The following is a 26,917-nucleotide window of genomic DNA, read 5'->3' as shown; positions in this document are numbered from 1 at the left end:
ACAGATAGAGTGGGCGGGGCCAGAGGGAGCGGGCGGGGCGCGGCTGGCCGGGGCGGGGCCAGAGGGAGTGGGCGGGGCCTGTCAGCGGGGCCGACGCGGGAGCAAGGCTGCCCCAGGAGGGGTTGTGGCCTCTCTCCGTGGTTGAAGGCTGTTCGGTCCGCTGGCCTCAGGTGGACATGGTGGACCTCCAGCCCGACCTTCAGCGTCTGGGGTCCACCAGGGTCTGAGCGTGCCGACAGCGACGCCCCGTCCATGGGGGACAGGTCACCCACACGGTGGACACCGGCTGCCCCGGGGCCGGTCACTCCCAGGCCCTTCGGGCAGCTGTCCTTCCATGGTGGAGGTGGCGGCCGCGCAGTGTTCCCGAGGGCTGTGGGATCCCGCCCTGCACTGTTGGCTTTTACCAGTTTATTCACTTGGAAGACCGTGCCCAGCAGGAAGGGGCAGCTGCCACCTGCTGGCCCGCACAGGCGGGAAGCAGGGGACACTCGGAAGGCAGGCCAGCAGGCGCCTCGCACTGCTACATCTCCCTGACAGCTGCTGAGGTCGGGTCCGGCCTGCACGGGACAGCCCCGTGGACAGCCACGCACCTGCCCGAACCCGCACACCCTGCCGGGTTTAGCGGCAGGGGTGGGGTACCGGCCACGGAGCCTTTAGGAAGGCCCTCAGGGGAGTGACCCGTGTCTCCCACCAGCCTTTATTTTTATTGGAAAGGCAGATTTACAGAGGGGAGAGGCAGACAGATCTTCCATCTTCTGGTTCTCTCCCCGAGAGGAAGCAACAGCCAGAGCTGAGCCGATCTGAAGCCAGGAGCCAGGAGATTCCTGCGGGTCCCCTTGTGGGTGCAGCGCTTCCCCAGGCCACAGGCGGGGAGCTCGGTGGCAAGTGGAGCAGCCCGGACTTGAACTAGAGCAGGATGGCGCCGTAGGTCCCAAGGTCTAACCCACTCTGCCATGAGGCTGGCCCTCTCTAGCTGTCGGACTCAAAGAGCAGTAACGCAGCAATGCACTGGCGTAGCTATGGCACAGAAACAAGTTTTAGGAGAAATCACAACATACTCTGAGTGTCATTAAGAAAACATGTTAACTTTCATGGCTGTCCCACCACAGTGCTCAGAGGAGACCCCCAGCCCTGCGTGTCAGGCACGCAAGGCCTCCGCGACTGGAGGGAGAAGCCCCAAGTAGTCAGGAGATTAAAATGAGCGGAAATTAACCAAGACAGGAAAACACTGGAAAAAAAAAAGTGAGGGCTGGGTGGAGGGGCAGCCCCGGGGCCCGCCCGTGCCCCACGCAGCAGCAAGTCCTCCCGGCCACAGGGACACTGAGAGCCGGGTGCAGGGGTGGAGGAAGAGCAGAGACCAGGCGGTCCCTCCAGCGCTGCCGGAGGAGACATTTATTCTCAGCCGGGCACTCTCCTGAAGCCTGACCTGTAGGATGTACAGCTGGGACACAGGCAGGCCGGCACAGTCCTGGCCTGGGCCCACCTGACAGACAGGTGGCGGGGACCCAGCAGCGGCCCCAGGTGCCCTGGGAGCCCAAGGGCAGCACTCAAGGCCCTCACTGTTACGGGCATCTGAGTGCAAACGGCCAGCTGTTGGCCCAGGTCAGGGGAGGGACGTGACCCTGGCGAGGGCAGGGGGCGGGCTGAGGGCCACCCAGAAAGCACGTGGCTTGGCTGCAGCTCTGCTGGACGTGGCAAGGGCCTCTGTGGGCCTGGGCGGCTGACGTGTGGTGGGGGGCAGCGGGGCAGGCTGAGATTGCAGTCTGTAGCTCCCCACAGCCCCCAGGCCCACCGCAGCGTCTGGGGCGAGCGCTACCCACACCAGAGCCCCGGAAAGGGTGGGGTAGTCCCGGAAGAAAGACAGGACCAGCCAGCTGTTCTGTGCAGGAAACCCCCGCAAGTGGCCGCTCCCAGGTCATCAGGCATTTAAGAAAGCGAAAACTGACTGCCCCGAGCCGGCTGCTCCCTGCGCCAAGGTCTGGGAAGCCTGGGCGCCCGGGCATGGTGTGGGGGGGGCCTCTGTTGCAGGGCCAGGCCCCGCCAGGCGTGGAGAGGGACAAGCCACCAGATCCATGCCAGCAAACAGGGAGGTGACTTGCTCTGGCCTGGTCTCAGCCTGCCCGATGTCCCCGGGCACTGTGGTGGGCACAGGACTCCTGGGTGAGATGGGGGCAGGGCTCAGAGGCTGCAGGAAGGCCTGGTCCACGGCGGGTGGCACTGCAGTGGTCAGCAGGTCGGTCGAGCTGTCCGGGGCAGTGGTGGTGGCAGGGCCAGGCCAGGCTGGGGGCAGCGGGGCAGGGGGCCGCTGCCCGCAGGAGGCTTCCAGATGCCTCAGGATCTGTAAGCGGAAGCAGAAGTGGGGCTGGCAGTGTGGGCATGGTGCCCTCTGTCTACTCCCCTGTGGGTAAGCCCAGGGGTGGGACACTGGCTGGCAGGTGGGTCCAGTATGGCAGTGGGGAGTGCTGACCACGCACCTAAGTCCCACTTACAAAGGGATATTTCCTGCCCAGGGCACCATGGAAACCGTGGCCTGGGATCACCCCTGGCAAGGAGGCATCGGCAAGCAGGAATGGGGCTGGACTCTGTGGCCAAGGACCACACTGTGGACAGGAAGCAGCATGGAAGCTCCAAGGCAGGGCTGGTGGGCACAGTGGAAGGCCACCACCTGTGCCCAAGCACCGGGCAGCCAGGAGCTATGTCACAGGTGCTGCCCAGCAGGGCCAGGGGCCAACAGAAAGGGAGCAAGCACAGAAGGCAGGACCTGATCAGCGTCTCCTCTAGTGGACAGTACGAGGGCAGGGAAGGGTGACCCACGGCCCCTGCTGCCACTCACCTTTGTGGCCTTGTTGGTGACGGGTCCAGGGCTGCCCGAGCTCAGCTCCTGCAGCCGAAGGCGGGTGAGGGCAAGGATGAGTTCCTGGGGAAGCAGGTCGGCATGCCCAAGGGCAGCGATGGCACCCAGCGCCCTCTGTAGGGAGGGTGGAAGTCAGTACCACAGCACCTGTGCCCAACCCGAGGGGAGCAGCCACTGGGTACCTGCGCCCAACACCAAGGGCAGGCCTTGGGGCCCGGGGGTGGTGAGGTAGAGTACAGCCAGCCCACAACACACACAGTGTGGGCAAGCAGGCCAATGCACGTGTAAGACCCCAACACACAAGTACACACGGGACCACCTGCTCACACACACACACACACGGGACCACCTGCTCACACACACACACACACGGGCACGCCTGCTGACACACACACACACACGGGCACGCCTGCTGACACACACACACACGGGACCACCTGCTCACACACACACACACACAGGACCACCTGCTCACACAAACACACACACGGGACCACCTGCTCACACAAACACACACGGGCACACCTGCTCACACACACGGGACCACCTGCTCACACACACACACACACGGGACCACCTGCTCACACAAACACACACACGGGACCACCTGCTCACACAAACACACACACGGGCACGCCTGCTGACACACACACACACGAGCATGCCTGCTGACACACACACACACGGGCACGCCTGCTGACACACACACACACGAGCATGCCTGCTGACACACGGGCACACCTGCTCACACACACGGGCACGCCTGCTGACACACACACACACGAGCATGCCTGCTCACACACACACACACACACAGGCACGCCTGCTGACACACCCACAGGCACAGCTGCTCACACACACACAGGCACGCCTGCTGACACACACACACACGCCTGCTGACACACACACACGAGCATGCCTGCTGACACACACACACAGGCACACCTGCTCACACACACACAGGCACACCTGCTCACACACACGGGACCACCTGCTCACACAAACACACACACGGGCACGCCTGCTGACACACACACACACGAGCATGCCTGCTCACACACACACACACACAGGCACGCCTGCTCACACACACACAGGCACGCCTGCTGACACACACACACACGAGCATGCCTGCTCACACACACACACACACAGGCACGCCTGCTCACACACACACAGGCACGCCTGCTGACACACACACAGAGGCACACGTGTTGGCACACACACACAGCTCACACACATGCACACACAGTCACCCTTGCTGGCATATACACGCCCGCCCACCCTCACCATCTGCTCACACTCGCCGGCCCCACGTAGCTGGCCAGCCAGCAACTCCAGCACAACCTCGCAGTTGAGCAGCCCACACCTGAAGGAGGAGACGTGCACAGGTGAGTGGCACAGGTGGTAGTGGTCCCTCCTCCCCGTCCCGGGGGGCCAGGGCTGCCCCAACTCACTCTTTGAGGAAGCACTGCACCTCGTTGGGGCTCAGGAAGGCACAGGATCCCTGAGTCAACCTCCGCACCAGGCTGAGTTCTTGCTGGCAGTCGCTCGGGGCCACAGCCTCAGCCCTGGCAGAGGTGGTGGCAGGTCAGGGGCCCCAGGCTTGGGCAGTGGGGTACAGCCAAGGACCCCAACCGCATTCTACACCAGGCTGAGCTCTTGCTGGCAGTCACTCAGGGCCACAGGCTGGGCCACCCCCAGGCACCCCTGTGGCTTTGGCTCACCTCTCTGCCAACTCCCCGAATTCCCGGCTGGCACCTGAATGGCTGTCACTGCCCGAGCGGCTGCCCAAGTCAGAGGTCCTGCTCCCGCTGCTGCCCGGAGAGGAACTCTGGGGGCTCAGGCTGCTGTCCAAGTCGTCCCAGCCCCCTCCGGCCTGCCCTGGCTGGTGTCTGGCATCTGGATGTGACAGGGACAACAGGTTTGACCTCGGGACTCTCAGGTTGGGAGCCCCAGTGGCTGTGTCCTGTACAGAGGCCCTGATGACTGCACCGCCAGGCCTCCTGTCCCCCGCCACCCACATGGGAGCTCACAAGTCTACAGTGTCAATGGCCACCGCCAAACTTGGACCTCTAGACCTCGCCTTAGTACCTCGGGCAGCTGGGATGGCCCCACAACTCCCAGGGACAGAGCAGCTGTGGCTGGCGCCCGGTGTCTGGGCTGGCTGGTAGGTGTCATCCTGGAGCAGGGGCCTGTGGGTGGCGGGGTCCTCGGGCCCGGGGCGCACGGCATTGGCCACAACCTCCGCAGCCTTCTGGATGGTGGACAGGAGGGCCTTGCCTGCAGAGCCTGCATGAAACAGGACACGGCACAGATGGCGTCCTGGGGGACACCCGGTCTCTTCAGGAGCTTCCTAGTATACCCCACGTAAGCAATTCCTGGGCCCCTGCAGGAGGTAGCCCCAAAGCAAAGTCTGAGCCTGCGCCAGGATGGCTCCCCCATGATGTTTCACGGCTGCTGGGGCGCTGGGCTGCAGGACAGCCAGGCAGGCTGCCCACCTGCAGCCTTTGTACCCCGACAGGCACCCATGATGGTAATAGTGCCCTGACATTCTACTCCCAGCCAGGCCACTACCATTGGCCCTTGAGGAGCTGGACGGCCTATCTAGCCGGACCTGGCCAGGCCCCCGCCTCCCACCTGTCCCCAGAACAGCCTGCCAGAGCAGGAAGGGACAGGCTCCACACTGGGAGAGGGGACCAGGACAGCCACTCATGGGACCTAGCCAGTGCCAACCACCTCTACCCGCCCCCCGTGGCGACCCTTCCAGGTACCTGAGCAGCCCCCCTAGGCCCCCCCCCAGTACCTGAGCGGTCCCCCATAGGCCCTTTCAATACCTGAGCAGCCCCCACAGGCCCCCCACTACCTGACGAGTCCCCCAGAGGCCATTCCCCCTTATCTAAGCAGCCCCCATAGGTACCCCCAGTACCTGAGCGGCCCCCCACAGGCCATCCCCCCCTTGTACCTGATTGGCCCCCATCCTGGCTATAGCCGAAGCCCTGCAGTGTACCGTCAAGCCTGGACTGCGAGCCCATACCTGGGGAAAGGCCTGGTGTAAGCGGCCAAGCACCCAGCACCGGCCCCCAGCCCCACGGGGCCAAGGAGGCTGTGGTACCTGCTGGAGGCAGGGTCCTGGGGGGTTGTGACGAGGGCAGGGGCAAGGTGGCGTCCGTGAAGAGGGTGCTTCCCAGGTCCTGAAGGGGAGGCGCGGCCTCAGCGGAACCAGGTTGGGGGAACCCTGCTGTCCTACCCTTACCCCAGCTGGACACTGAGATTGCTGGCCCCCTCAAGTCCCCTCCCAGCCTGGCTCTCATGTGGCTCCCAGGGGCTCACCTGAGCAGCCGCCCGCACCTTCTGGTACAAACTGTTTCCATGCAGGGGATCTGGGGGCCCTGAGAAAGCTGAGGACAAAGTGGGGGGCTGCAACCAGCCAGGGCGCCAGGAAACACCACACCACCCCAGGACCCTGGGCTGCCTGATCCATGCCTCTTGTTGGGAGTCCATTCCCACGGCCAACCGTATGCCTCGCTCTGGACTCACACCCGGGGTTCCCCTGCCAGCCCCCACAGAGTCAGGCTCTCCCCTGGACTAAACCCAGCCAAAGGGCAGCTCCCCGAGGAGCTGCTCCCCCCAAGAGCGTCCGTCGGGCAGTGCCTGCACGGGGCAGGGGTCACCGACCACCCCGGCTCAGGGCACTGCGGTGACCACCGAGCAGACAACGGGCCCCCAGCTGCCCACACTGCGGGTCCCGGGTCTGGGGGCGCCCCCCGCACCCGTGGCCTCCTGGACGAGGGCCGCATTCTGCCGGAGGATGAGCAGGAAGGAGGCGGAGCCGTGGCCGCACAGGTATCGCAGGATCTTGAGCACCTGGGGAGCAGCGGTCACTGGGGGCCGCGCCGGACGCGCCCCTCGCTCCTGCCCCCCAACTCGCCGGGCCGGGGCCCACCTTGAGTTTCACGTGGCCCGAAGTGCTGTGCAGCCGGCCCAGCAGGTACTCCAGCAGGCACTGGCTGCTGCCCAGGGACTCGTGCGAGATTTCTGGGGTGCGCTCGGGTTAGGGAAGGGGTGCGCTGACCCCAGCCGTCCCCCAGCCGCAGCCCTGCCCGGAGCAGGTTGGGGACCCCTCCCACCCCGTCCCCACCCCGGGGGGGGGCGCTCGGCAAGGATACTGGCGATCTCCTCAAACAGGTAGCCGGGGCACGGGGCGGCGTCGTCCGCTGTGCCCTTCAGGAGGATCGGCAGCTGTGAGGGACACGGCGCGGCCCGTGAGCGGACGCCAAGGCGCCGACCCCGGCCTGGACACCCCGGCTTCAGTCGGCGAGGGCTGCAGGGCAACCGCGGTCCCAGCCGCCATCCCGCGGGCTGCCCACCAAGCAGGGCCATCCTGGCTCACCCGGTGCAGGAAACTCAGGCGGTCCCGCAGCTGCGGGGCGGCCGCCATGGTCCCGGTCGCCGCCCGGCCTGTCTGCCCCGCTTCCGCCAGGCTCCGAGTCCTCCAATCACCTTGCGAACCTGACTCCTCCCGCCAATCGCTGGCGACGGGGCGGGCCCCGAGCGCAGCCTCGTAAACAACTTGAGCCTGAGCCAATCCGAACTCCCGACCCAGAAACAGACGAGGACAGCAGCCAATCGCAGACGCTCGAGGTGGGAGCGCAGGCCTATCACGCCGCGGGACGCCGGAAGAGGACGGGTCAAGATGCCGGCGGACCGGGCGGTGTGGGAGCGCGTGCGGAGTCGGCTGCGTTCGTTCCCCGAGCGCCTGGCGGCTTGCGGGGCGGAGGTGCGGGCGGAGGCTGGGGCGGGGCGGCGGGGCCGAGGTGCGGGGCGGGCCTGCTCACTGCGCGTCCCTCCGCAGGCCGCGGCTTACGGCCGGTGCGTGCGGGCGTCCACGGCCCCGGGCGGCCGCCTCGGCAGGGACCTGTGCGCGCGCGAGTTCGAGGCCCTGAGGAGCTGCGTGGCGGCCGCGGTAGGTGCGCGGGGCGCGGGGCGGGCGGCGGGCCCGGCCTCCCCAGCGAGCGGACGCCCTCCCTTGCAGGCCAGCAGGACGCCGCCCGGAGGCCGCCCGCCGCTCCCCCGCGCAGCCGAGCGCGTGGACACCCGGACCCCGCCTCGACCCCTGCCGGGCGCCGCGTCCACTCGTGCAAATAAATGATGGAAAGCTCCCGCGCGGCAGGTCACTCGCGGTCACCCTCGGCACTGCCCCTCTGGCGCCCGCGCAGCACCCCGCCTGCCGCCCTGCGGTGCAGGCACGGGGTCTCCGCGCAGCCCCCCGGGGCCAGCTGGTAGCCACGTCGGGCCGCTTTCATCTTGCAGCTGCTTCATCAAGCCAGGGGGGTAAAGGGTGGCTGTGCCAACCCTGCCCGCTCCCCAGGGCTTCACGTGAAGCTGGGCCCGGCCTTGGCTCCCGCAGGCAGGCGGGAAGGTCCTGGCCTGAGGCAGGCAGCCCCAGGTCTACTCCCGGGGAGTGCGGCCGGCAGGATGACCGCCTGCTGTGCCCACAGCACCCCAAGAACGCAGGTGGAGCAGAAGCGTTTATTGAGCCATTCCCGCCCTCTGCTGGGCCCGTGGTCAGCTGCTTGGGAGGCTGCAGGGCCAGCCAGTCTAGCCCCAGTGGACACTGGTCAGAGGGCAGGGGGCACCGTCCTTTGGGTAGGAGCACAGCGTGGCCGCTGGACAGGTCCTGGTGACGCAGGGCGAGCACCCAGCTGACAGGAAGCCTGGAGTGCTAGAGGCTCAGGCCTCCTCCGGGGCCCGGGGCCACTGGCTGAGCTGCCGGCTCTGCACCACGTGCAGCGATGCCCCCGCAGCCTGGCGGAGCTGCGTATCCAGGGCGCCGTGTAAGTTGTTGCCCCTGACGTCGGGCAGGTCGTGGAAGCTGAGCACAACTCGGTCCCTGGCAGCGGGCTCACCGTGGCCCAGGTCCCGCCTTCTCCGCAGGTCAACGCCCGCCTGTGCTTTCAGGCCCTGGTTGGGTCTGGTGGTGTCAGGCTGCTTGTCCTCAGGTCCAGGCCCTGGCTCCAGTCTTGGCTTAGAGTCCTGGGCAGCAGTGACCCTGGCCCTGGCCTGCTCTTGGGCGGGGGCATGACCCCCACCGGGCACCTCCTGGGCACCACCCTGGCCCGGCTGCTGGTCCTCCTGTCCGACCTGGGGCACAGGCGGCTGCTCTGGCAGGCCCAGTGCAGCCTGGGGCTGAGGGGCCACAGCCTCCGACCTGCTGGATGGGCGCACTCCAGGCACCAGGGCTGGGCCAGTCGGCCTGGGCTGCTTGAGCGGGCCCCTGCGGTCTCCCTCTGCCCCGGCCGCAGGCCTGCCTGCCTCCTTCCCAGACCTCTTCCTCTCCGGGGCTCCCTCACCCGCGGTGTCTTGGCTCTGTGCAGGCGGGCCCCCAGGCCCAGCAGCGTCCGGCCCCAGCACCTGCTGCTCTTGCACAGCGCCAGCCTTCCCGGCATCCTTCCAGCTTTCTGCAGGCCTGGCCTGGGCTGCCTGGGGCTCTGAGTCGGGGGCGCCCGCCTGCTCTCTGCTGATGGCCCCCTTGTGCTCCAGCTCCCCGGGTACAGCGGGCTGCGAAGGGTGCTGCTCCACCGTCTCTCCCGCCTGGCCTGCGGGGGCCTCCTCCTGGCTTGCGGGCACGGCAGCCCCGGGTTCAGCCTGTGCATCCACTGCAAACAGAAGTCGCCAGCTCAGCCAGCATAGGTCACCTGGCAGGCCCCCCCGGACCCTGCCGGGACCCCCCCGCCCTGCCGGGACCCCCCCCTCTACCCTGCCGGGACCCCCCCCGCCCTGCCGGGACCCCCCCCTCTACCCTGCCGGGACCCCCCCCCGCCCTCCCGGGACCCCCCCCCGCCCTGCCGGGACCCCCCCCCCCGCCCTCCCGGGACCCCCCCCGCCCTGCCGGGACCCCCCCCCGCCCTCCCGGGACCCCCCCCCCCCGCCCTGCCGGGACCCACCCTCCTCGTCGCCCCGCCTCTGCTGGTGGATCTCCTTGTGCTGCTCCTCTATGACGGCCAGCAGCTTCTCCTGCTGCTCCAGCAGTCGCTTCTGCTGCACCTGCTGCTCCTTGATGACCTGCAGCAGCACGGCATGCTCCAGCATCTCGGCCCGGCCTGCGTCTGAGGTGGGAGACCAGCGTCAGGGGGCTGCCACCAGGCCTCCGTCCCTCACACTCACCTGGGCTTGGGAGCTGGGCCCCAGGACACCCTCTGGAATGCCCAGGGGCCAGCGCCCATCCCAACTCCAGCCAGGGAACGAGTGAGCTGGGGCGTAGGCATTGGCCCCGGCCCCTGCGCTGGCAAGCATGAGAGGAACACTGGAGTCCCATGGTGGGAACCAGTGACAACCAGAACTTTACGGCAGGGGCACCTGTGTGGCCAGGCCAGCACTGCCACACACACAGGGACCTGGTGGGCAAGGGTGCCTGGAAGCTGCTGGGACCAGGGGAGCCATCCTGGACCCGAGGCCACTCAACCCTGGACAGGGCTCAGTCCAGTTTTCACTGGCAGTAAGCTCCATCAGGAGCAGGGCCCCTGCTGCCACAGGGTCTCCTGCAGCCCCCTCCCATGCAGGGAGCCCATGGCCGATCGCACAGAGGTCAGAGGCACAGCACGGGCAGGTAACTCCTGCTGTGCAGCCCCCACCCACAGGAAGGCTGGGGGAGGGGATGAGCAGCCCCCGCATCCAGCAGGAACCCGCCTGGGGCAGATAGAGCCCGTGGGGACAGGCTGCAGGAGGGGTGGAGCTGTCTCGAGCACAGGGTGACGTGGGGGCCCTGGCTGAAAGGACATCAGGAAGCCCGCATACCTGCCACGATCTTTTTAATTTCAGCTGCATGTCCCGTCCCAGGCAGGCAGGGAAGAGAGCGAGAGACAGAAGGCAGTCAGAGGACAGCAGGAGGGAGACAGCATGAAGGCAGGGCAGCCAGAGACGCCCCCGGGGAGCCCTGAGGACCAGGGCCCTGCAGCCACCCCCACTCCCTGCAGGTGCCAAGGAGGTCAGCACACAGACCAGTGGCAGCTGGGCACAGGGTGGCCACTCGCAGCTCCTGGGCGGCAGGTCCCCCGGCTTACCCTCCAGCTTGCTGCCCGCGTGCTCCCCGCCCACGTCGGCCTGCTGTGCAGGTGCTGGTCCTTCGGCAGGCACACCTGTACCCACAGATGCAAAGCAGGGTCACTCACCTGGGTTAACCTTGCCCCTGTGTGACAGGCCCCTGGGGCTCCCCCACCCCGCCAGGAGTGTCCGCCACCCACCAGGGTCACTGTCTGCAGGCTCCTGCAGGCTTCGAGCGGCAACAGCCTCTGCCTTCGCCCCTGCTCTTGCTGCCAAAGCCCGCTCCTCAGAGGCTGCTGCTTGGGGCCCCGGATCCTCCTTCATAGGCTGGACAACGGGCTGACCATTTGCTTCTGGAACTTTCTGGGGACCTTCCAGGACATGGCCCACTTCCTCCCCGGCCGCTGGTACCTCAGGCTCCCGCTGCTGCTGCTCCGGGGCCACAGCCCGTGCCCCTATGAGCTGGGAGGGCACTTTGTTCCCCTCGGGTCCTTCCTGATCTTCCCCAGTGTCCACTACCACCTTGTCGTGGGGGACAGGCGGCTCGTGGCGGTGGGCCTCACCCAAAGGCACAGCGACACCTGTGGGTCACCAATGGCGGGGTGGGTGAGGACCCCCTACTAGCCACCCTGACTGGGCCCCTCCCCGCAGGCAGACTCCCATCGCAGGTGCTATGGCCCAAGGGACAGCGGGGAGGACCAGCTCCAGCAGCAAGGCTGAAACCAGACTCGGCCCGAGTGTTGCCACGAACCACAGCCTCAGCCTCACCCTGCTCCGGGCGGTCCAGCTGGGCGGCTTCCAGCCTCTCCTTGGTGTCCACTCCATCGGGCACGTCCACGGGACCCTTGATCTGGGCCTGCTCTGGCTCCCCTCGCCCCTCGGGCAGCTTCGGCTTCTGCCGGCTATCCTCGGCCACAGCCCCGTCCACGACGGGGTCCTGGACTGTGAGCAGACACCCCCGCTGACCGCATGTCCGGTGGCTCGCGGCTGGGGCCGCCCGCCCTGCGATGCCGACGACTTCCACCAGGGGGCGCGCGAAGCCACGCAGCTCACAGCCCGCCCAGGCGTGCATGCTGCCCAGGCCAGCACCCACCTGCGAGCCGGGCCGCGTCCTCCTTGGCCTTCACGCCGCCAGCAGCCTCTCCCGGCGGATCACCTGCAGCTGCCCTCGCCAAGTCCACCGGCGCCTCCTCACTCACAGACAGAGTAGTGAGTGTGCTGACTACCAGGACGCCCAGGCCGACCCACAGCACCACCTGTGTGAGACGGAGCCCCATGCATGGTCACGGGCACAAAGCTGCCTGTGAGGACCCATCAGCCGGGGGCCATGGCACCAGCAGCCATGGCATGAGAGGAGCCTGGGGCAGGGTTGCACATGAAATACGTGGGGGCACCAGCTGGCTGCCAGCTGGCTGCCAGCTGGAAGGGATCTGGTCCACACTTCAACACACAGAGCACTGGGGCTGCAGAACGCAATGGGAGGCAGGAGCAAGGAGAGGGCTCCAGCCCCCTAACCCAGCAGGTGCCTCCTTGCTCAGGGGCCTGCCCCAGAGGAGCCCCCAGCAGCTCCAGCCACGCTGGCTGCTCCCACAGCTGGCCAAGCAGTGCAGGGCGTGAGCTTCCAGGAGGACAAGCTAGGTGGCTCCTGCTCAGTTACCCCAAAACCCACGCCTGCAATAGTGCCACAGGCCAGGCCCAGCGTGCCTCAAGGTCCAGCAGTGGCCACGCTGGACAGAGCAGAGGGATGATGGCACAGCTGCCCAGCAAGAGGGGCCCAGGGTCGTGCCCAGGGTGCAGTGGGGAACGAGACAGAGCAGACTGCCTCACAGCAGCAGCTGCCAACCCATGATGCTGTGTGCCCTCCAGAGCAGAGCAGGCAGCGTGGGCACCCACCCTGCTACCCGGAACTGAGCCTGGAGCAGCCCCTGGGTCCCAGCAGACGGGGCCAGCCCCCAGTCCATGTGGGCCATAGTAAGCGGAGCTGACCCGCCTAGTCCACGTGGGCTTCAGTGGGCAGATGCAGACCCCAGTCCACGTGGGCCACAGCTGGTGGAGTGTAAGCAAGAAGGAAGCGGCTCCCATCTGCCCAGCTGTGCAAGCAGCACCAGGCCCACGGTGCTCAGTTAACCCACACCCCCCTAGAGATGGACACACCTAGGCTGTGACAAGGCCAACAAAAGAGAAAGCAGGCCAGACCCACTGTTCTGGGAGATAAAACTTCAGAACCGCATCTGGTGCACAGCCACCAGCAGAGCACATGGCAGGTCCTGTGGCCCCCGAAGCCACCGTCCAGGGCACGGCAAGTCCTACCCACCTACTCAGAGCCAGAACCAGGCCGGTCCCTGCCCTAGAGGAACTCCAGACCAGAGCACCCAGCTCCTAGTCCAGGACCTACCTTGGGGACGGCCAGGAGCGCGCACACCAGCCTTGTGGCCGACCAGGAACCCTGCACATGAACCCCAAACCCTGGGGCAGAGGCTCAGCAACTAGTGTGACCCAAACCTTCCCACAGGCCCACCCTGCCCCTTCCCACAGCCACACTGTGCCCCCTGCTGCCTGCAGGGCACAGTGCACCAAGTCCTCGGCCCCTGCCAGACCCTGGGGCTCCAAGGGCCACTTCTCCAGGTCACCCAGGGCCCTCAGCTGCCCAGCCGTCGTGGGGTGCTGCCACGCCTACCACCTGTGGGCCAGGGCCAGCATTCTGATGAGCCTACCGGACACGGGGAGACCACGCCCCTAATGCTGTGTGCCCAGCCACGGTCCTGAGGTGTGACCACGCGGAGCCTACTGGTGATGGAGTTGCTGCCTCCCAGCTTGAGCGTGGCCCAGCCACAGGAACCGTGGCCATTTGCGGAGTGACCCAGAGGATGGAAGACTGAACTCCTGATGCCCTATCTGCTCCCTAGGCCCCGCCTCTCCTTCAGGAAGTAATTCTGCATTTCAAACAAGAAAACAAATTGCCTGCATCAGAAGTGATGCAGCTGGAACCCAAACTGGCACCCCTAGGTAATGCCACCACCTTGATCCACTGTGTCACAATGTTCCCAGATAAATCAGTCTTGGGAGGAAAAAGCTGCTGGCACAGCCAGCCACTCCTTCCTGGCATGCCTCAGTCCTGCCCAGGGTCTCATGCTCACAGTGGGTACCAGGGGCCAGCAGCAGAGGCTTCCCGGCAGCCCCAGCTCCGGGGGGGCAGCTGCACAGAACAGCTGCCTGGGATGTAAGTGAAGGCAGGCCTGGGGACCGTGGACAGCAGAGCCTGATTCTGACAGAAGCAGAGGGATCAGGCTGTGTGCCAGGAGCGGAGCAGCCAGGAACCTGGGCACCAGGAGCACGCCGGGCAGTACACAGGATTCCTGTGACCACGACCCTAGGACCAAGCGCCACGCCAATGGAGCTGGGACAGAGAGGGCCAACACTCTGTAACCGCCTGCCTGCTCATCACTGGCGGATGAGGGGCTGTGGCCTCAACACCCAGCCCGTCATGGCAGCCATAGCTCCCAGCAGCCTCCCCACAGGCTGACGCTGCCGGGTGTCACGGGGGAGCCCCCGGGACCGCAGGAAGGAAGAAACCATGGTCAAACTAGGCAACACTGGGAGCTGACCAGGGCACCAGCTCTCCCACCCACTGGCAGCACGGTCGCAGCCCCACGTGGCAGGACAGCCAAGCCCCCGGCCCACCTGCGAGGAGAATGCGTGCTTGTGGATCTTCCTGTGGATCAGAGCTGGGCAGATGAAGCAGATCAGGCTTCCCATGGTGGCGCCCGTGAGGCCCAGCACAGTCTCCACTGGGGAGGACAGAGCGGCAGGTGGGTGAGGGGCCGGGGAGGCGGGGAGAGGAGTGTCCACAGACTGGCCCGGGCCAGGAGCCAAGCACGGACCCCTGCCTTTCTCGTGGCAAGAGAAGCAAGATGGGGTGTGGGGGCCCCCTCTTACCGTTGGGGATCATGATGCCGCCGAGCATGGTCCCAAACACCACTGAGAGAGTCAGCGCCTTGAACCGCAGCGGCGGCATGTAGCCTCCGGCAGCGAAAGTGCCGTCCTTCTGCTGCGAGGGAAGACGTGCATGTGGACGCCGGGCACGGCGCCGCCCTCCCCTCCCTCTCCTAGCAGTGCCAGCCGGGAGCTCACCTGGCAGGCCAGCACCACCGCTGGGTAGACACAGCTGTGCACAGACACGGGTGTGCACACAGGCTCAGACTGAACACATAGACACGGGTGCACACACAGACACGGGTGTGCACAGGCAAGGTGCACACACAGACACGGGTATGCACAGGCAAGGTGCACACACAGACACAGGTACACAGGCAAGGTGCACACACAGACACGGGTGTGCACAGGCAAGGTGCACACACAGACACAGGTACACAGGCAAGGTGTGCACACAACTCCCTCTCCACCAGGAGCACCTCCTGAGGACTGACTGATTCAGACAGCGAGTCTAGGAGACACTGCAGAACCTTCCAGAGCAGAATGCCCACGAATCTACACAGAACACCCCACTAACAGGACACAGGGGCGGCCACCTCCTTTCTGCCAGGGCCCCCAGACTGGCCCACAGACATGCCCAGCACGACCACATCAGACATTGTTGCCATGAGACGGACACTCCCCATCCCGACACAGCAGCGAGCGTCTCCGTGAGGCCGGGTAAAGGGTAAGGCAGCAGAGCCTTGCTGAAGGAAGCGTTCAGCAAAGGCCAGAGGACCAGATGGCAGGGCAGCAGCCGCTTCACCCCCTCTACTGCTAAGAACACATTCCCCCAGCTGGACAGCTAGCGTCCCAGTGCCCTGCACCCTGCCCTGGCCAGCCACAGACCAGCTGGGGCGCCACAGGACAGGCGGGGGGAGCCTGGGAAGCAGCTCAAGGGAACACACGTCCCGGCCACCCCCGAGTCCCCACAGTGAGTACACAGCAGCGAGTAAACGGCAGACCAAGCTCTCAGACCCCAATGGCTACAGCCACAGCAGGGGACTGGCTGCTGGACCTGGCACTGTCCACACTCCCTGCCAGCACCAGCCAGACCTACCTCGTGCCCTGCCCGAGTACAGACCAGGGGCTGGCTGCAACGTCACCATGACCAAGGCCCAGCTGAAGGCTCCCGGGCCTCCAGCCCCCTATTCTGGGCTACTTTCCAAAATTGTTTCTTTTTTTTAAACTTATACAGAATGGTTTCATCTTAAGAGACCAGCAATGTGGCACAGTAACTGGGTGAAGCATACCCATGTTGACACTGGTTCCAGTGCCAGCTGCTCATTTGCCATCCAGCAGCCTGCTCACATACTGAGAAAGCAGCAGAGGACGACCCCAGGGCTCAGGTCCCTGCATGGGAGACCTGCAAGGGTGCCTGGCTCCAGCCTGGCCCAGCCTGGCCATGGAGGCCGCGTGGGAGTGACCCGGCCCTGGCCCGGCCACGGACGCCATCTGGCAGAAGAGCTCTAACTCGGAGCTCACAGACAGGTGTGGTTTTGGGCGAGGCTTGTTTACAGGTAACAGAGCCAGCACACCCAGCGACCCCCGACAGCACCCCCCGGCAACCACCGACGGCCCCCAGCCAGCACACCCAGCGACCCCCGACGGCCCCCAGCAGCATGCCCTGGCGACCCCCGACGGCCCCCAGCAGCACGCCCGGCTGACAGCACACCCGGCGACCCCGACGGCCCCCAGCAGCACGCCCGGCGACCCCCGACGGCCCCCAGTAGCACGCCTGGAGACTCACCTGCTGCTCAAACAGCAGCGTGTTGAGTGCCTGCCTGCACGGCAGGATCATCATGGGGAAGCCCACGGCCACGGACATCACAAAGCCCACTCGGATCATCTCGGTCACCAGGTTGGAGGGGAAGTGCAGCAGCACGTTGCCAGCCGTGGCCTCCGTGAAGCTGACGTAACCAAAAAAGCCCACCTAGCGGGGATGAGCTGCCATGAACACTCGCCTGCTGGGCCCCAGGGCCGGGCAGGGGCCTCCAGAGTGTACCCAGCCCCCTCAGGGGGTTCATGTTGGGGCTTGCTGAGCTAAGCGGCTGCCCTAGGACCCCAGCATCCAGGGGGTTCATGTGCCGGCTGCTGCACTTGCAAGCAGCACCCTGCTGAGATGCCCTGGGAGCAACAGCTTGAGTGCTGGGCCCCCGCACCCACACGGGAGAGCCCGCGGGAGCTCCTGGCTGTCACTGTGCCCAGCCCTGCTCCTGTGGGTACTGGGGTGGGAGCTGGCAGCTGTCACATGCATAGACAGATAAACCTGTCCACAGGGCATGGCAGAGCGGCTACAGAGAGCCGTGATGCAGTGTGGGATGGGAGCCCATAGCGCGGGCCCAGCGCTGCGGGGGAGGGCACGCACCAGGACATAGAAGGTGGTGACCACGTTGAGCGAGGAGGCGAATATGGAGCTCATGGTCTTCACCGACGGCTCGTCCAGGCTGTCGTAGGTAGGCAGGACCTGGCTGTGGGGGACAGGGCTAGGGCCAGCACGCTAGGACGTGGACGCGTGCCCCACCCACTGGGGGCACCCCCGCTCAGCACAGTATCAGGGCCCGTCCTGCCAGGCCAGCAGGGCAATGGCAGAGCCAGAGGAAGGCTGGCCAGGCCCCACCCGCCCCTGCAGCCTCACAGCCTGGGCCAGCTCGAGCTTCCCCGAGCTGACCACGCCCTCAGCCTAGTTGCAGGTGCCAGCAGTGGAGACCCAGGCTCCTGCTTACCCATCTGCCTAAGTCTGGAAGGCTCTCTGCCGGGGCAGAGGGGACCATATTCCAGCCCTCTGGAGGGGGAGGCAGCAGAGGGACCACGGATGCACGCTGCAGGGGTGGGGAGGCACACAGGGGGGTGCTCTGCAGGGGTGGGGAGGCACAGGGGTAGCTATGGACTCCAAGCTTCCAAGAGCACCAACAGCCACCCCAGGCCACGAGCTTGTCCGACCGCGGTTTATTGTGGCCAAACAGGTGGATAGCGAGTACGCAGTACCCAGGGACATGGGGACCTCAGCTGGGAAGGCCAGAATATGCCGGGCGACCCCGGTAAGGAGGCCTGAGTGGCGCCTCAGACAAGGCTGCAGCCGTCCCCCGCTGGTCGGCCACACCCACTGGCCACAGCGGGCAGGGTAGGAGGCCATGGTGCCAGCTTGATGCCAAAGGCACCACGTCCGCAGCTCTGCTCAGCCGGCTGACACAAGTTGCTATGACAGTAGAAAGCCACTCCCCCACAGGCCCTGTCTGTGCGCATTCTCCCACAAACCCACAACGCTCCCAACATGCCTGTCCGTACACTCACACAGCTGTGTGCACACTCCCGCATACACAAACACACAGAGCTGTGTGCACACACTCCTCACACTCACAGAGCTGTGTGCACACACTCCTCACACTCACAGAGCTGTGTGCACACACTCCCTCACACACACTCTGTGCACACACTCCCTCATTCTCACATGCTTGCACACCCCTCACTAGCATTCTCATGCTGGGTGACACACCCATGCACACACTCTCACACCACTGCACAGCAACCTGTAGCTGACATTGGCGACTTCCACTTGGGTCTTCAAGGCCCCAGGTTCTCCACAACAGCCACTCGCAGGGACCTTGGCAGACAGTCGTGCAAGGAGGCCCGGCAACACGGCCCAGTGGGTCTAGTAGACCCTCTCCCCAGGGAAGTGGCTCCCCACGGTCAAGGGCAGAGCACTTACGACTGACAGGCGAAAGACATGCCAAAGATGGGGATGCAGCGGAAGACACCTTCCCAGCGCACATAGCTGACGCGCCGCAGCCACTGCCCGCCAAAGAGGCCGTGCTTGAATGAGGACAGAACCATCTGCAGAGGGACAGAGGGGACAGGAGGGGGCAGGTCAGCACCGGGGGTGTGGGTGCTGCAGCAGGGGTGCGGGTGGGCCGTCGGGACCTCTCGTGGCACTCACCACACCCATGAAGATGGCGTAGAAGATGAGGGCCATGGCGCTGAAGGACTGGACGGAGGCCATGACGTTCCTCTGCAGGCTGAGCGGCAGCACAATGCAGAGCGAGACAGCGAAGAGAAGCAGCACGCGGAAGGTGCCCGTCACCTGCCAGGCAGCGCCGGGCACCAAGGGTCAGAGGCGCCGAGAACACACGGCCCCGTGCTGAGCTGTCCTCTGGCAGGGCCCTACCCACCGCAGGGCTCTGACTGCACAGTGCATGGGAGCCTCAGGGGCCCAGGCCAGTGCTGGATGAGACAGGCTGTAGCAGAGCAGGGGATCCAGGGCTCCCTTAGACCCTGACAGCCCTGCCAAGGTCCCTTCCAAAGTGACCTCCAGGAAGGGTGCTCAGCCTAGAAGCCACACAGGATCCCGGGACAGGTGCGGGGCGCAGTGCACATCAGGCACCGCTCAGAACGCTGGCCCTGGCCCTGACCTGGCCCTGACCTGGCCTCAGCTACTGCACCTGGAAGGCAGGGGACGACGGCCCAAGAGCCTGCACCACCCCACATGGCAGACCGGATGGAGCCTGAGGCTCCCGGCCCAGCCAGTCCTGGCTGGCACGCAGACTGGACCGAGGTGATCCCCTGTGCGTCCCTCTGAGGTTCCCAGTGTTCCTGCCCGGCCAGGGGCTGGCCCCGGGCTCATACTCCCTCTGCCAGCACTGGGCAGCAGCACCCTGGGGACAGCAAGGCAAGCCTCCCCGACCCAGCTCCCATGGCAGAGTGTGGCTCAGCGGAGCTGCCGCAGCAGTGACCAAGTGCACCGCCTCACCTGGAACCCAAACAGTCGAGCAAAGAAGCTGGAGCCGAGGTCACCGATGACGACATAGAAGGCAATACAGGTGCCCAGCATCAGCCCGATCATGCTGGGGAAGCAGGGACACGTGGGACGCGGAGCAAGGAGCCGGGGTCCCACCACCCCAGGCTGCCCCTCGCGGACGCAGGATGGAACCCAACAGGCCCTGCAGCATCAGGCAGGTAGGGGAACCCCAGCCGCGGCCTCCCACCTCGCAGGTCTGCGTCTAATTCAGAAGCCTGCAAGTGCCGCTGCCCGCACACCGTCATCTTGAGCCCTGACTCAGAGGAGGCGAATGTGGCAGCATGGGGACAGGGAGCTGCTCGCAGACCCCGGACCCCCAAGCTTGCATCTGTCAGGTCTTGTCCTCCACGTGAAGCCCTTGAGGGGTCATGGAGCAGGGCACCACGGGGTAGGGCAGCTCTTCAGAACACCCCCCCGGCACCCCACCCCGCACCCAAGCCCTTACCTGGTCTCCACGAGCATCTTCCCTGCCTTCCCATGCGCGTGCAATGCTGCGGGGCAGGGGGAGACACGCCCAGTCAGCGCGGCCCGGGCACACCCCGCGCAGCCGGGCTCCTGCGGGCCTCACAGGGGCTTTAGCCCCCCGCCCACGAGCTCCTCTGTCCCCCAGTCATAGAGCAAGACAGCAACATGAGGTGGGGTTCCACTCAGTAAAGTGAGAAACAGGCCGGCATGCTGGCCAATCCCCCACCCGTAGTGTCCATATCTCATATGGGTGCGGGTTTGAGTCCCAGCTGCTCCACTTGCTATCTGAAGCTCCCTGCCTGGGAGAACAGCAGAGGACGGCCCAAAGCCTGGGGACCCTGCGCCCACGTGGGAGTCCCGGAACAGGCTCCGGCTCCTGCCTTCGGATCGGCTCAGTTCCGAAGATCTTTCTGTTTCTCCATCTCCATGTAAATCTGACTTTCCAGCAAAAATAAATAAATCTTTTAAAAAAATTCAAAACCTAGCACAAGCAGTTAGTGAACACAGCTGACGCATGCAGGTCGCTCTGAGCGGCTCCGACGCAGGACCTGCCTTGGCTCCTGTCCCTCAGAGGCGGGGACGCGGGCCAGCCGGGCCGGGGGCACCCCATGCATCACTCCGACTCCCAGCTGGCAGCGCGGTGGAGGACCGCCCAACCCCAGCTTCCGCAGCCACTTGGGGAGTGACCCAGAGAATGAACGAAGGTCTCGCCCCCTTCCCTGGTACCTCTGCCTCATCACGTACACATCTTTAAAAAAGCAGGGAGAGTCCACATGGTCATGCAGCCCACCGGCCCAGCTGGGCGCGCTTCCCCACTTCCCAAGCCCCCCAGGACTGCACGGAACCCTGCACCCACCTCCTCACCCAACAGCTGGCCCTAGGCCCACACACGGCCCACGGGCCACACAGTGGTGGAGCACCCGCCGGCCCAGCTGGGCTCAACCACAGCACCGGGGCCCAGAGAGCAGCTCTGCCAGGGGTTGGGAGCCAAGGAGGCGTAGGGGCAGTGCCAGGCGCCTCTGGCTGCTCGCGTCAGCATGCTCCACCTGGGACTCCACAGCCGTACCCCAGGTCTACAGGGAGAGGCTGGGGACTCCATCTAGCCAAACCGGTCCGGCTTCTCAGGAGCTTTCCAAGAATAGCCAGACGGCCAGCCCCAGTCACGGTCCACAGGGCCCTGCCGCCAGCCTCTGTTCAGGAACCCACAGGACGTCCTCTGGGGCTGCTGGGTCAGGGTCACGGTCAGGGCTAACTGATAAGGCCTCCTGGGCACTCCAGGCAGAAGCCACTGCTGCTACTTCGTGCCAGCACCATGCAGAGCACTGTGACCGACCATGGGCTCCCTGACCTACCATGGGCACAGTGTGCTGACCGACTGTGGGCATAGTGATCGACTGTGGGCATAGTGACTGACCATGGCTGCCCTGACCAACTGTGGGCGCCCTGACCAACTGTGGGCACCCTGACCGACTGTGAGCGTAGTGACCAACTGTGGCTGCCCTGACTGACTGTGGGCGTAGTGACAGACCACGGCTGCCCTGAACGACCGTGGGCACCCTAACTGACTGTGGGTGCCTTGACTGAATGTGGGAGCAGCCTGGAGCTTGGGGCTTTGCTAGACCCCTCCCCCAGGCTCCACCCATTCCCTCTCCCCTTCACGGCTAGCCACAGCCAGGAAGGCTCCTGGGCTCCTGTCAGCCTACCAGCACCCACGCCCAACGTCCAGGGCCACGCTGGGACGGGCAGAACCCTGAGGAGGAGTGTACCCTGCAGGCAAGCTACCCAGACACCTGTTCCAGGAGGGAGAATGAAGGCAGATGGAACGACGACCCGTGACAGCAGCTGGAGGAGATAGGCGGGGTGGGGCAGCGCACCCCTCGACCTGGACCTGGCTGGGCACGGGCCTAGTGAGTGGGAGCAGAGGGCGGCTAGGCACTGGACAGTCCCAGGACCACGTGCCCTCAGCGGCAGGTATGTACTCTGCGGCCAGGAACCTGTGCCCACAGACCCCCCTCCACGTCACCTGAGTTCTAAAGTGTGAATTACCAACCATTTTCTAGAATTGCATTAAAAAACAACACTGCCCAAAAGCCTTTGAGGAGTGGACGGGGCTGGCAGTGTGGTGTAGCAGCTGGTGCGGGCACGGGGCTGGCAGTGTGGTGTAGCAGCTGGTGCAGGCATGGGGCTGGCAGTGTGGTGTAGCAGCTGGTGCGGGCACGGGGCTGGCAGTGTGGTGTAGCAGCTGGTGCAGGCATGGGGCTGGCAGTGTGGTGTAGTAGCTGGTGTGGGCACGGGGCTGGCAGTGCAGTGTAGCAGCTGGTGTGGGCACGGGGCTGGCAGTGTGGTGTAGCAGCTGGTGTGGGCACGGGGCTGAAAGTGCGGTGTAGCAGCTGGTGTGGGCACGGCTCAGGTCTCTGCTGTGGCCCGGGAGGGAGTGGAGGAAGGCCTGAGCCCTGGGCCCTGGCATCCACATGGGACACCTGGCTCCTGGCTCCGGGCCAGCCCTGCTCGGTGCAGCCATCTGGGAAGCGAACCAGCAGACACAACGTCTCTCTCACTGTCTCTGTGAACTTGACCTTTCTAATAAACAAATCTTACGGTGCCAGAAGCACTGATCCGTGCGTCGTGGTCGGAACATGGGGAAGGAAGTAGCTGACAAAGCAGCGGGGGAAGAACCGAGCGCAGGGCTCACCCAGGCCAGCATAGGTCCTGCGCTTGCTGAGGCTGGCAGCCTTCACGAGGAACATGCACGACTCATGTGTCATCCAGGAGCAGAAGGCCAGCAGCAGGGCGCCCAGGACGATGCCACACTGCATGGGGAGACAGGCGCGTGAGACGCAGGCCCACACTTCCCCACGCACCCCTCCGCAGCCTGCCCCTCCACCCGGCCCATGCTGCCTGGAAGCAGTGGCCACGGGCACCATCCAGCCCATTGCAGGTTGTGTGGAAAGACTGAGAAGGATGCCGCCGCCCACCTCATGGGTCAGTCAGATGCCAGCCAGGTGCCCAGCCATGGCACCACCAACCCGGGGGGGGGGTCATGCACACACAGCACCTCCACCAGCCAACCAAACCCACCGACATTCTGACAGTCTTGACTGGCGGCTGCACAAACCGTGGCCCAGCCACAGAGCGAGCAGTGACGGCATACCCAGGCCGAGGCCGAGTGGGCACCAGACGCTGTGAAGGGTGAGCCCTGAGCCACAAGGTGAGTTTACAGAGCGCATCTTGACAACAGCAGTTGCCCAGCCACACCCAGAGAGGCTGTGGACCCCGTCCCTAGAAGGGGAGCCAAGCCCGCAGCACCTGTGTCCCATGTGGACACAGGCCTGAGTCCCAGTGGCTCCACTTCCCATCCAGCTCTCTGCTCGGGGCCTGGGAAAGCAGCAGGGGACAGAACAAAGCCTCGAGGCCCTCCACCCGTGGGGGAGACCTGGCAGAAGCTCCTGGCATCGCGTCCGCTCAGCCACTCGGAGAGTGAGCCAGCAGATGGGGGTTCTCCATGTCTGACGCTCAAATGAAATAACTAACAAAACTACATGTCACAGCGCCACACACTTCCTGCTGCAAGGCTGCGCTTCCTGGGCGACCTCCAGGGGCAGGGCGCGCCCGTCTGTGCCCCCCACAGCCTGGACGTGGCACAGCTGTCCACGTCCGGGGCCAAGGGCCCCCACAGCCTGGACGTGGCACAGGTGTCCACGTCCGGGGCCAAGGGCCCTTCCGCAGGTGTCCGCGTCCGGGTCCACGTCCGGGTCCACGTGCCCCGCGAGCCCAGCCCTGCGTCACGGCGCGCGGACTCACCTGCTTGAAGCAGAAGGGCATGGTGAGGACGCTGACCCCCACGATGCTGTTGACGATGTTGGTGATGAGCCCCCAGTTGGAGGCGGCGGCGGCCGTCATGGTGCGGGGCTAGGGTCCCGCACGGCGGGCGGCGGGCGAGCGGGCTCAGCCGGCGGACCCCGTCGGGCCCCGTGGCCGGCGGGCGCCCATGGAGCGCCGCTCGCAGTCCCCAAGCGCGGAGCGCGGAGCCGGGAGGCCCCAGCAACAGGTCAGCGCGCCGGCCCCTCTCCCGCGTCCTTCCGCCTCCCTGCCCGGAAATGACGCCATCAGGGGCGGGGCTCGCTGGAAGCCAGCCAAGCAGCCGCGGCGGGCGAGGCCTGCCGGGGCTCGGCCGGACGCGAGCCAATGAGAGGCGGAGCGGAGGTGGGCGGGGCCCCGGCGGGGCAGGCCAGCTTCCGGCCCGGTGACGTCCGGCGGGGGCTGCAGGGCGGGCCGTGCGCGGGGCGGGCCGTGTGAGGGCCGGTTGCGGCTGCGGCTGCACGGGAGGCTCGCTTCCCCGTGAGGCCTGCGTGGGTCGCGCAGCCGCTGCCCGGGGCCGGGGCTGTGGGCTTGGACAGGGAGTGGGCATCAGGGTGATCTCTCGCCGGCTGCTGCGCTGGCCCGGGTGGCCGCCAAGACCAGGGCGCCCTGGTCCGAAGCCGGAGCTTCCTGCGGGCCTCCCCGTGCCGTCCTCCCCGTGCGGGCCTCCCCGTGCAGGCCTCCCCGTGCGGGCCTCCCCGCTGCGCCGGCCTCTGCTGCCTTCCCAGTCCCTTCGCGGGAGCGCCGGAATCAGAGCGCCGACCCATACCTGCGCTTTTTATTTCGTGCTGGTGGGAGGCGAGTGTGACACTCCGGGGCGTATTCCCACAGATAACGGTTCAGGATGCTCTGCACCCCTAAGCAGTCCCGGACACACCCCACACTCCACCACCACGGGGGCAACGCCGCACTGTCCTGCAGAGGACTGAAATGCAGGCCCAGAACCCCGCGGCCCGGAGTAGGGGTGCCCCTGCCTGCTTGTGGCTGAGTGGGAGCAGCCCCTCCAACCGCTGCCCCTGGGGCCGACTCCCTGGCCCCACCTGCCTCCAGCAGCAGGCTCCCAGACAGGGCTTGTGTGGGGATCCCTTGGCTGACAGGCCTGCGCCCCAGGGAGAAATCACTGTAGAGGCAGGAGGGCAGACGGGGGCACCCCCTCCATGCAGCTGCAAGCCCTCGGTGGGTCACCCTGCAGCAGGGCAGAACGGGGAGGGGCGCACAGGAATGCGGCATGTCCTGGCCTGGGAGCCAGGCGGTGGGGCGGGAGCACAGGTGGGGACCCTGGGCAGGCCCGGGCAGGAAGAGAAGTCTGCAGGGGCTGGGAAGGGGGTGTGGAGGTGTGGGGAGGCCGCTGAGGCACCCAGGGGCCGGCAGGAGCCCTGCACCCAGCACCTGATCCTCAGGCCCTCCAGTGCTGGGACCGCCCCACACCAGCCACCCTTCCCCTAGAAGCATTTGTAGGTACAACAAGATGGGCATCCCAGGCTGGTACCCAGCAAGGTCACAGCCCTGCGTCCCCAGGTGTGGGGAAGACACTGACTGGCCAGGGTGGGTGATGACTGCATGGAACACAGGGAGTCCCAGGGGTGCAGAGCTACGCTGGAGTCTGGGAGAAGCTGGGGATCTGGCATTCTAGAATCCTCCAGCCCCTCCCTTCCACGTGGAGAGGATGGGTCCCACACAGCCTGTACCCTGATGGTACTGGGAGGGGAGGCTATCTGCCAGGAGCCTGGGGTGTGTCCCAGGGACCAGAGGGACAGCGTCCCATCACAGCCTCGTTCTTGGAGGCCAGGCCCTGGCATCATGGTGAGGCTACAGCAGTGTTGCCAGATCCTGTAGGCTGCCCCGCTCCCCATCCAGCTCCTGGGACAGGCGGGTGGGAGGGTGAGAGGGTGGGTGGAAAAGGCAGCAGGAAATGACTTCTGCAGAAGAGCCAGGTAGAGCTCCTGGCTCCTGGCCTTCCTTCCTAAACAGTTCAACACGCTCCACCCTCGAACCCACAGAGCCCCTGTCTGCAGGACTAGGGGATGGCTGGACGGGTGGGTGGGTGGGCAAATGAGCAGACAGGTGGAGAAGCAGATGGGCACACTGCTGAGTGATGGGTGGGTGGGAGAGTGGCTGGACAGGTGGTCAGGAGGGTGGGTGAATGGGAGGGTGGTCGCGCGGGTGGGTGTGGCTGTGTTTCCCCTTGCTGGCCAACATCAACAAGTAGGGTGAGGCTGGAGGGCCGCTGGGGTCCCCCTCGACTGAGTCCCCTGTGGCCAGCCAGCCCCAGGACAGGTTCAATGCCTCAGGAGGTGTCTCAGTGTCTCAGTGGGGCAGAAGGACCCAGGGGATCAGGGGAGGCACCACCCCTTTCACACTTGACCACACCCTGAGTGACTGATGGGTCCTGGAGGCCCTGGTGGGGTGTGAGGTGGCATCCTGCCCATGTGGTGGCTGAGGTGTCACCCAAATGGGCACCCTGCTGCCTGAGAAAGGGGCTATTTGTCCGCCGGATTTTCTTGGCACACTTTGTGCCGCCCCATAAAACACAGGATACGCTGGGGATAGCACAGAGGGTCCCAGTCCCCTCCACCCACAGTGGCACAGTGGGGGAGGGACAGCACGAGAGTACTTCCCATCCCCCACCCAAGCAGGGCAGCCACGGGCAGCAAGAAGCAGCTCTGAGGCCCTGAGGTTGCTCTGTAGGTGCCATGGGAGCGAGCAGGTGTAGCCGCCCCCCACCCCCACTGCCCAGGCAACCCCCTCACGGAGCACACAGCGCTCCCTGCCCTCCCCCGGCCGGAGGAGCAGCCCTAGGCCTTGCGCTGGACCGCTGAACAAAGCCCAGGTAGGGATATAAATCAGCTGCCGATCACATTTCCTGCCCCGAAAGCCCCTGTAAAACAGGGGAGAAAATTGACCTGTCATGGCGATAGATGGGCGGCCGT

General features: G+C 65.8%; 3 protein-coding genes across 8 annotated transcripts; 1 reads left to right on the top strand and 2 right to left on the bottom strand.

Moving 5' to 3' along the window:
* Positions 1-1,069: 1,069 nt before the first annotated feature.
* TEPSIN (TEPSIN adaptor related protein complex 4 accessory protein) lies at positions 1,070-7,318 on the bottom strand. Of its 3 annotated transcripts, XM_040989789.1 has the most exons (13): positions 7,248-7,318; positions 7,024-7,096; positions 6,801-6,892; positions 6,628-6,721; positions 6,188-6,255; positions 5,970-6,048; positions 5,820-5,891; positions 4,949-5,146; positions 4,582-4,756; positions 4,312-4,425; positions 4,145-4,223; positions 2,834-2,968; positions 1,070-2,338 (listed from the first exon to the last, which is right to left on the bottom strand). In XM_040989789.1, exons 1-13 carry the CDS (start codon positions 7,293-7,295, stop codon positions 1,919-1,921), a joined length of 1,647 nt encoding a protein of 548 aa, XP_040845723.1. In that variant the 5' UTR covers positions 7,296-7,318; the 3' UTR covers positions 1,070-1,918. The 3 variants fall into 3 exon arrangements, with proteins under 3 accessions (XP_040845723.1, XP_040845724.1, XP_040845725.1); XM_040989790.1 differs by lacking the exon at positions 4,949-5,146; XM_040989791.1 differs by lacking the exon at positions 1,070-2,338 and having other exon boundaries at positions 2,883-2,968; positions 4,156-4,223.
* Positions 7,319-7,550: 232 nt separating this feature from the next.
* On the top strand, positions 7,551-8,016 carry NDUFAF8 (NADH:ubiquinone oxidoreductase complex assembly factor 8). Its single transcript, XM_040989805.1, has 3 exons — positions 7,551-7,634; positions 7,710-7,820; positions 7,890-8,016. The coding sequence occupies exons 1-3, from the start codon at positions 7,551-7,553 to the stop codon at positions 8,004-8,006; spliced, it is 312 nt and encodes a 103-aa protein (XP_040845739.1). The 3' UTR covers positions 8,007-8,016.
* Positions 8,017-8,372: 356 nt separating this feature from the next.
* Positions 8,373-24,195, bottom strand: SLC38A10 (solute carrier family 38 member 10). Of its 4 annotated transcripts, XM_040989788.1 has the most exons (18): positions 23,931-24,194; positions 22,822-22,939; positions 20,110-20,155; positions 19,617-19,710; positions 18,807-18,950; positions 18,579-18,703; positions 17,238-17,340; positions 16,620-16,802; positions 14,834-14,945; positions 14,579-14,685; positions 11,991-12,153; positions 11,666-11,839; positions 11,098-11,478; positions 10,918-10,992; positions 10,652-10,675; positions 9,802-9,963; positions 9,038-9,513; positions 8,373-8,998 (listed from the first exon to the last, which is right to left on the bottom strand). In XM_040989788.1, the coding sequence occupies exons 1-18, from the start codon at positions 24,027-24,029 to the stop codon at positions 8,588-8,590; spliced, it is 2,997 nt and encodes a 998-aa protein (XP_040845722.1). In that variant the 5' UTR covers positions 24,030-24,194; the 3' UTR covers positions 8,373-8,587. The 4 variants fall into 4 exon arrangements, with proteins under 4 accessions (XP_040845722.1, XP_040845720.1, XP_040845719.1 ...); XM_040989786.1 differs by having other exon boundaries at positions 8,373-9,513; positions 14,834-14,942; positions 23,931-24,195; XM_040989785.1 differs by having other exon boundaries at positions 8,373-9,513.
* Positions 24,196-26,917: the final 2,722 nt, after the last annotated feature.

Source organism: Ochotona curzoniae, unplaced genomic scaffold (genome assembly GCF_017591425.1).
Source record: "Ochotona curzoniae isolate NIBS_2020 unplaced genomic scaffold, NIBS_Ocur_1.0 contig_523, whole genome shotgun sequence".
Lineage (NCBI taxonomy): Eukaryota > Metazoa > Chordata > Mammalia > Lagomorpha > Ochotonidae > Ochotona > Ochotona curzoniae.
This window is presented reverse-complemented; position numbering and strand designations above follow the sequence as displayed.

What these genes read in the sequence shown, in the direction of transcription:
- NDUFAF8 (XM_040989805.1), top strand. Translation starts at nt 7,551, where the DNA reads ATGCCGGCGGACCGGGCGGTGTGGGAGCGCGTGCGGAGTCGGCTGCGT. An exon ending in TGGCGGCTTGCGGGGCGGAG is followed by an intron (nt 7,635 to 7,709) that starts GTGCGGGCGGAG and finishes GTCCCTCCGCAG; the next exon opens with GCCGCGGCTTACGGCCGGTG. An exon ending in GGAGCTGCGTGGCGGCCGCG is followed by an intron (nt 7,821 to 7,889) that starts GTAGGTGCGCGG and finishes CCTCCCTTGCAG; the next exon opens with GCCAGCAGGACGCCGCCCGG.
- SLC38A10 (XM_040989785.1), bottom strand. Translation starts at nt 24,029, where the DNA reads ATGACGGCCGCCGCCGCCTCCAACTGGGGGCTCATCACCAACATCGTC. An exon ending in TCACCACCTTCTATGTCCTG is followed by an intron (nt 16,803 to 17,237) that starts GTGCGTGCCCTC and finishes CATCCCCGCTAG; the next exon opens with GTGGGCTTTTTTGGTTACGT. An exon ending in GAGGCGGGGCGACGAGGAGG is followed by an intron (nt 9,514 to 9,801) that starts GTGGGTCCCGGC and finishes TTCTGTTTGCAG; the next exon opens with TGGATGCACAGGCTGAACCC.
- TEPSIN (XM_040989789.1), bottom strand. Translation starts at nt 7,295, where the DNA reads ATGGCGGCCGCCCCGCAGCTGCGGGACCGCCTGAGTTTCCTGCACCGG. An exon ending in CGGGCCACGTGAAACTCAAG is followed by an intron (nt 6,722 to 6,800) that starts GTGGGCCCCGGC and finishes GCTGCTCCCCAG; the next exon opens with GTGCTCAAGATCCTGCGATA. An exon ending in TTCGGGGAGTTGGCAGAGAG is followed by an intron (nt 4,426 to 4,581) that starts GTGAGCCAAAGC and finishes CACCTCTGCCAG; the next exon opens with GGCTGAGGCTGTGGCCCCGA.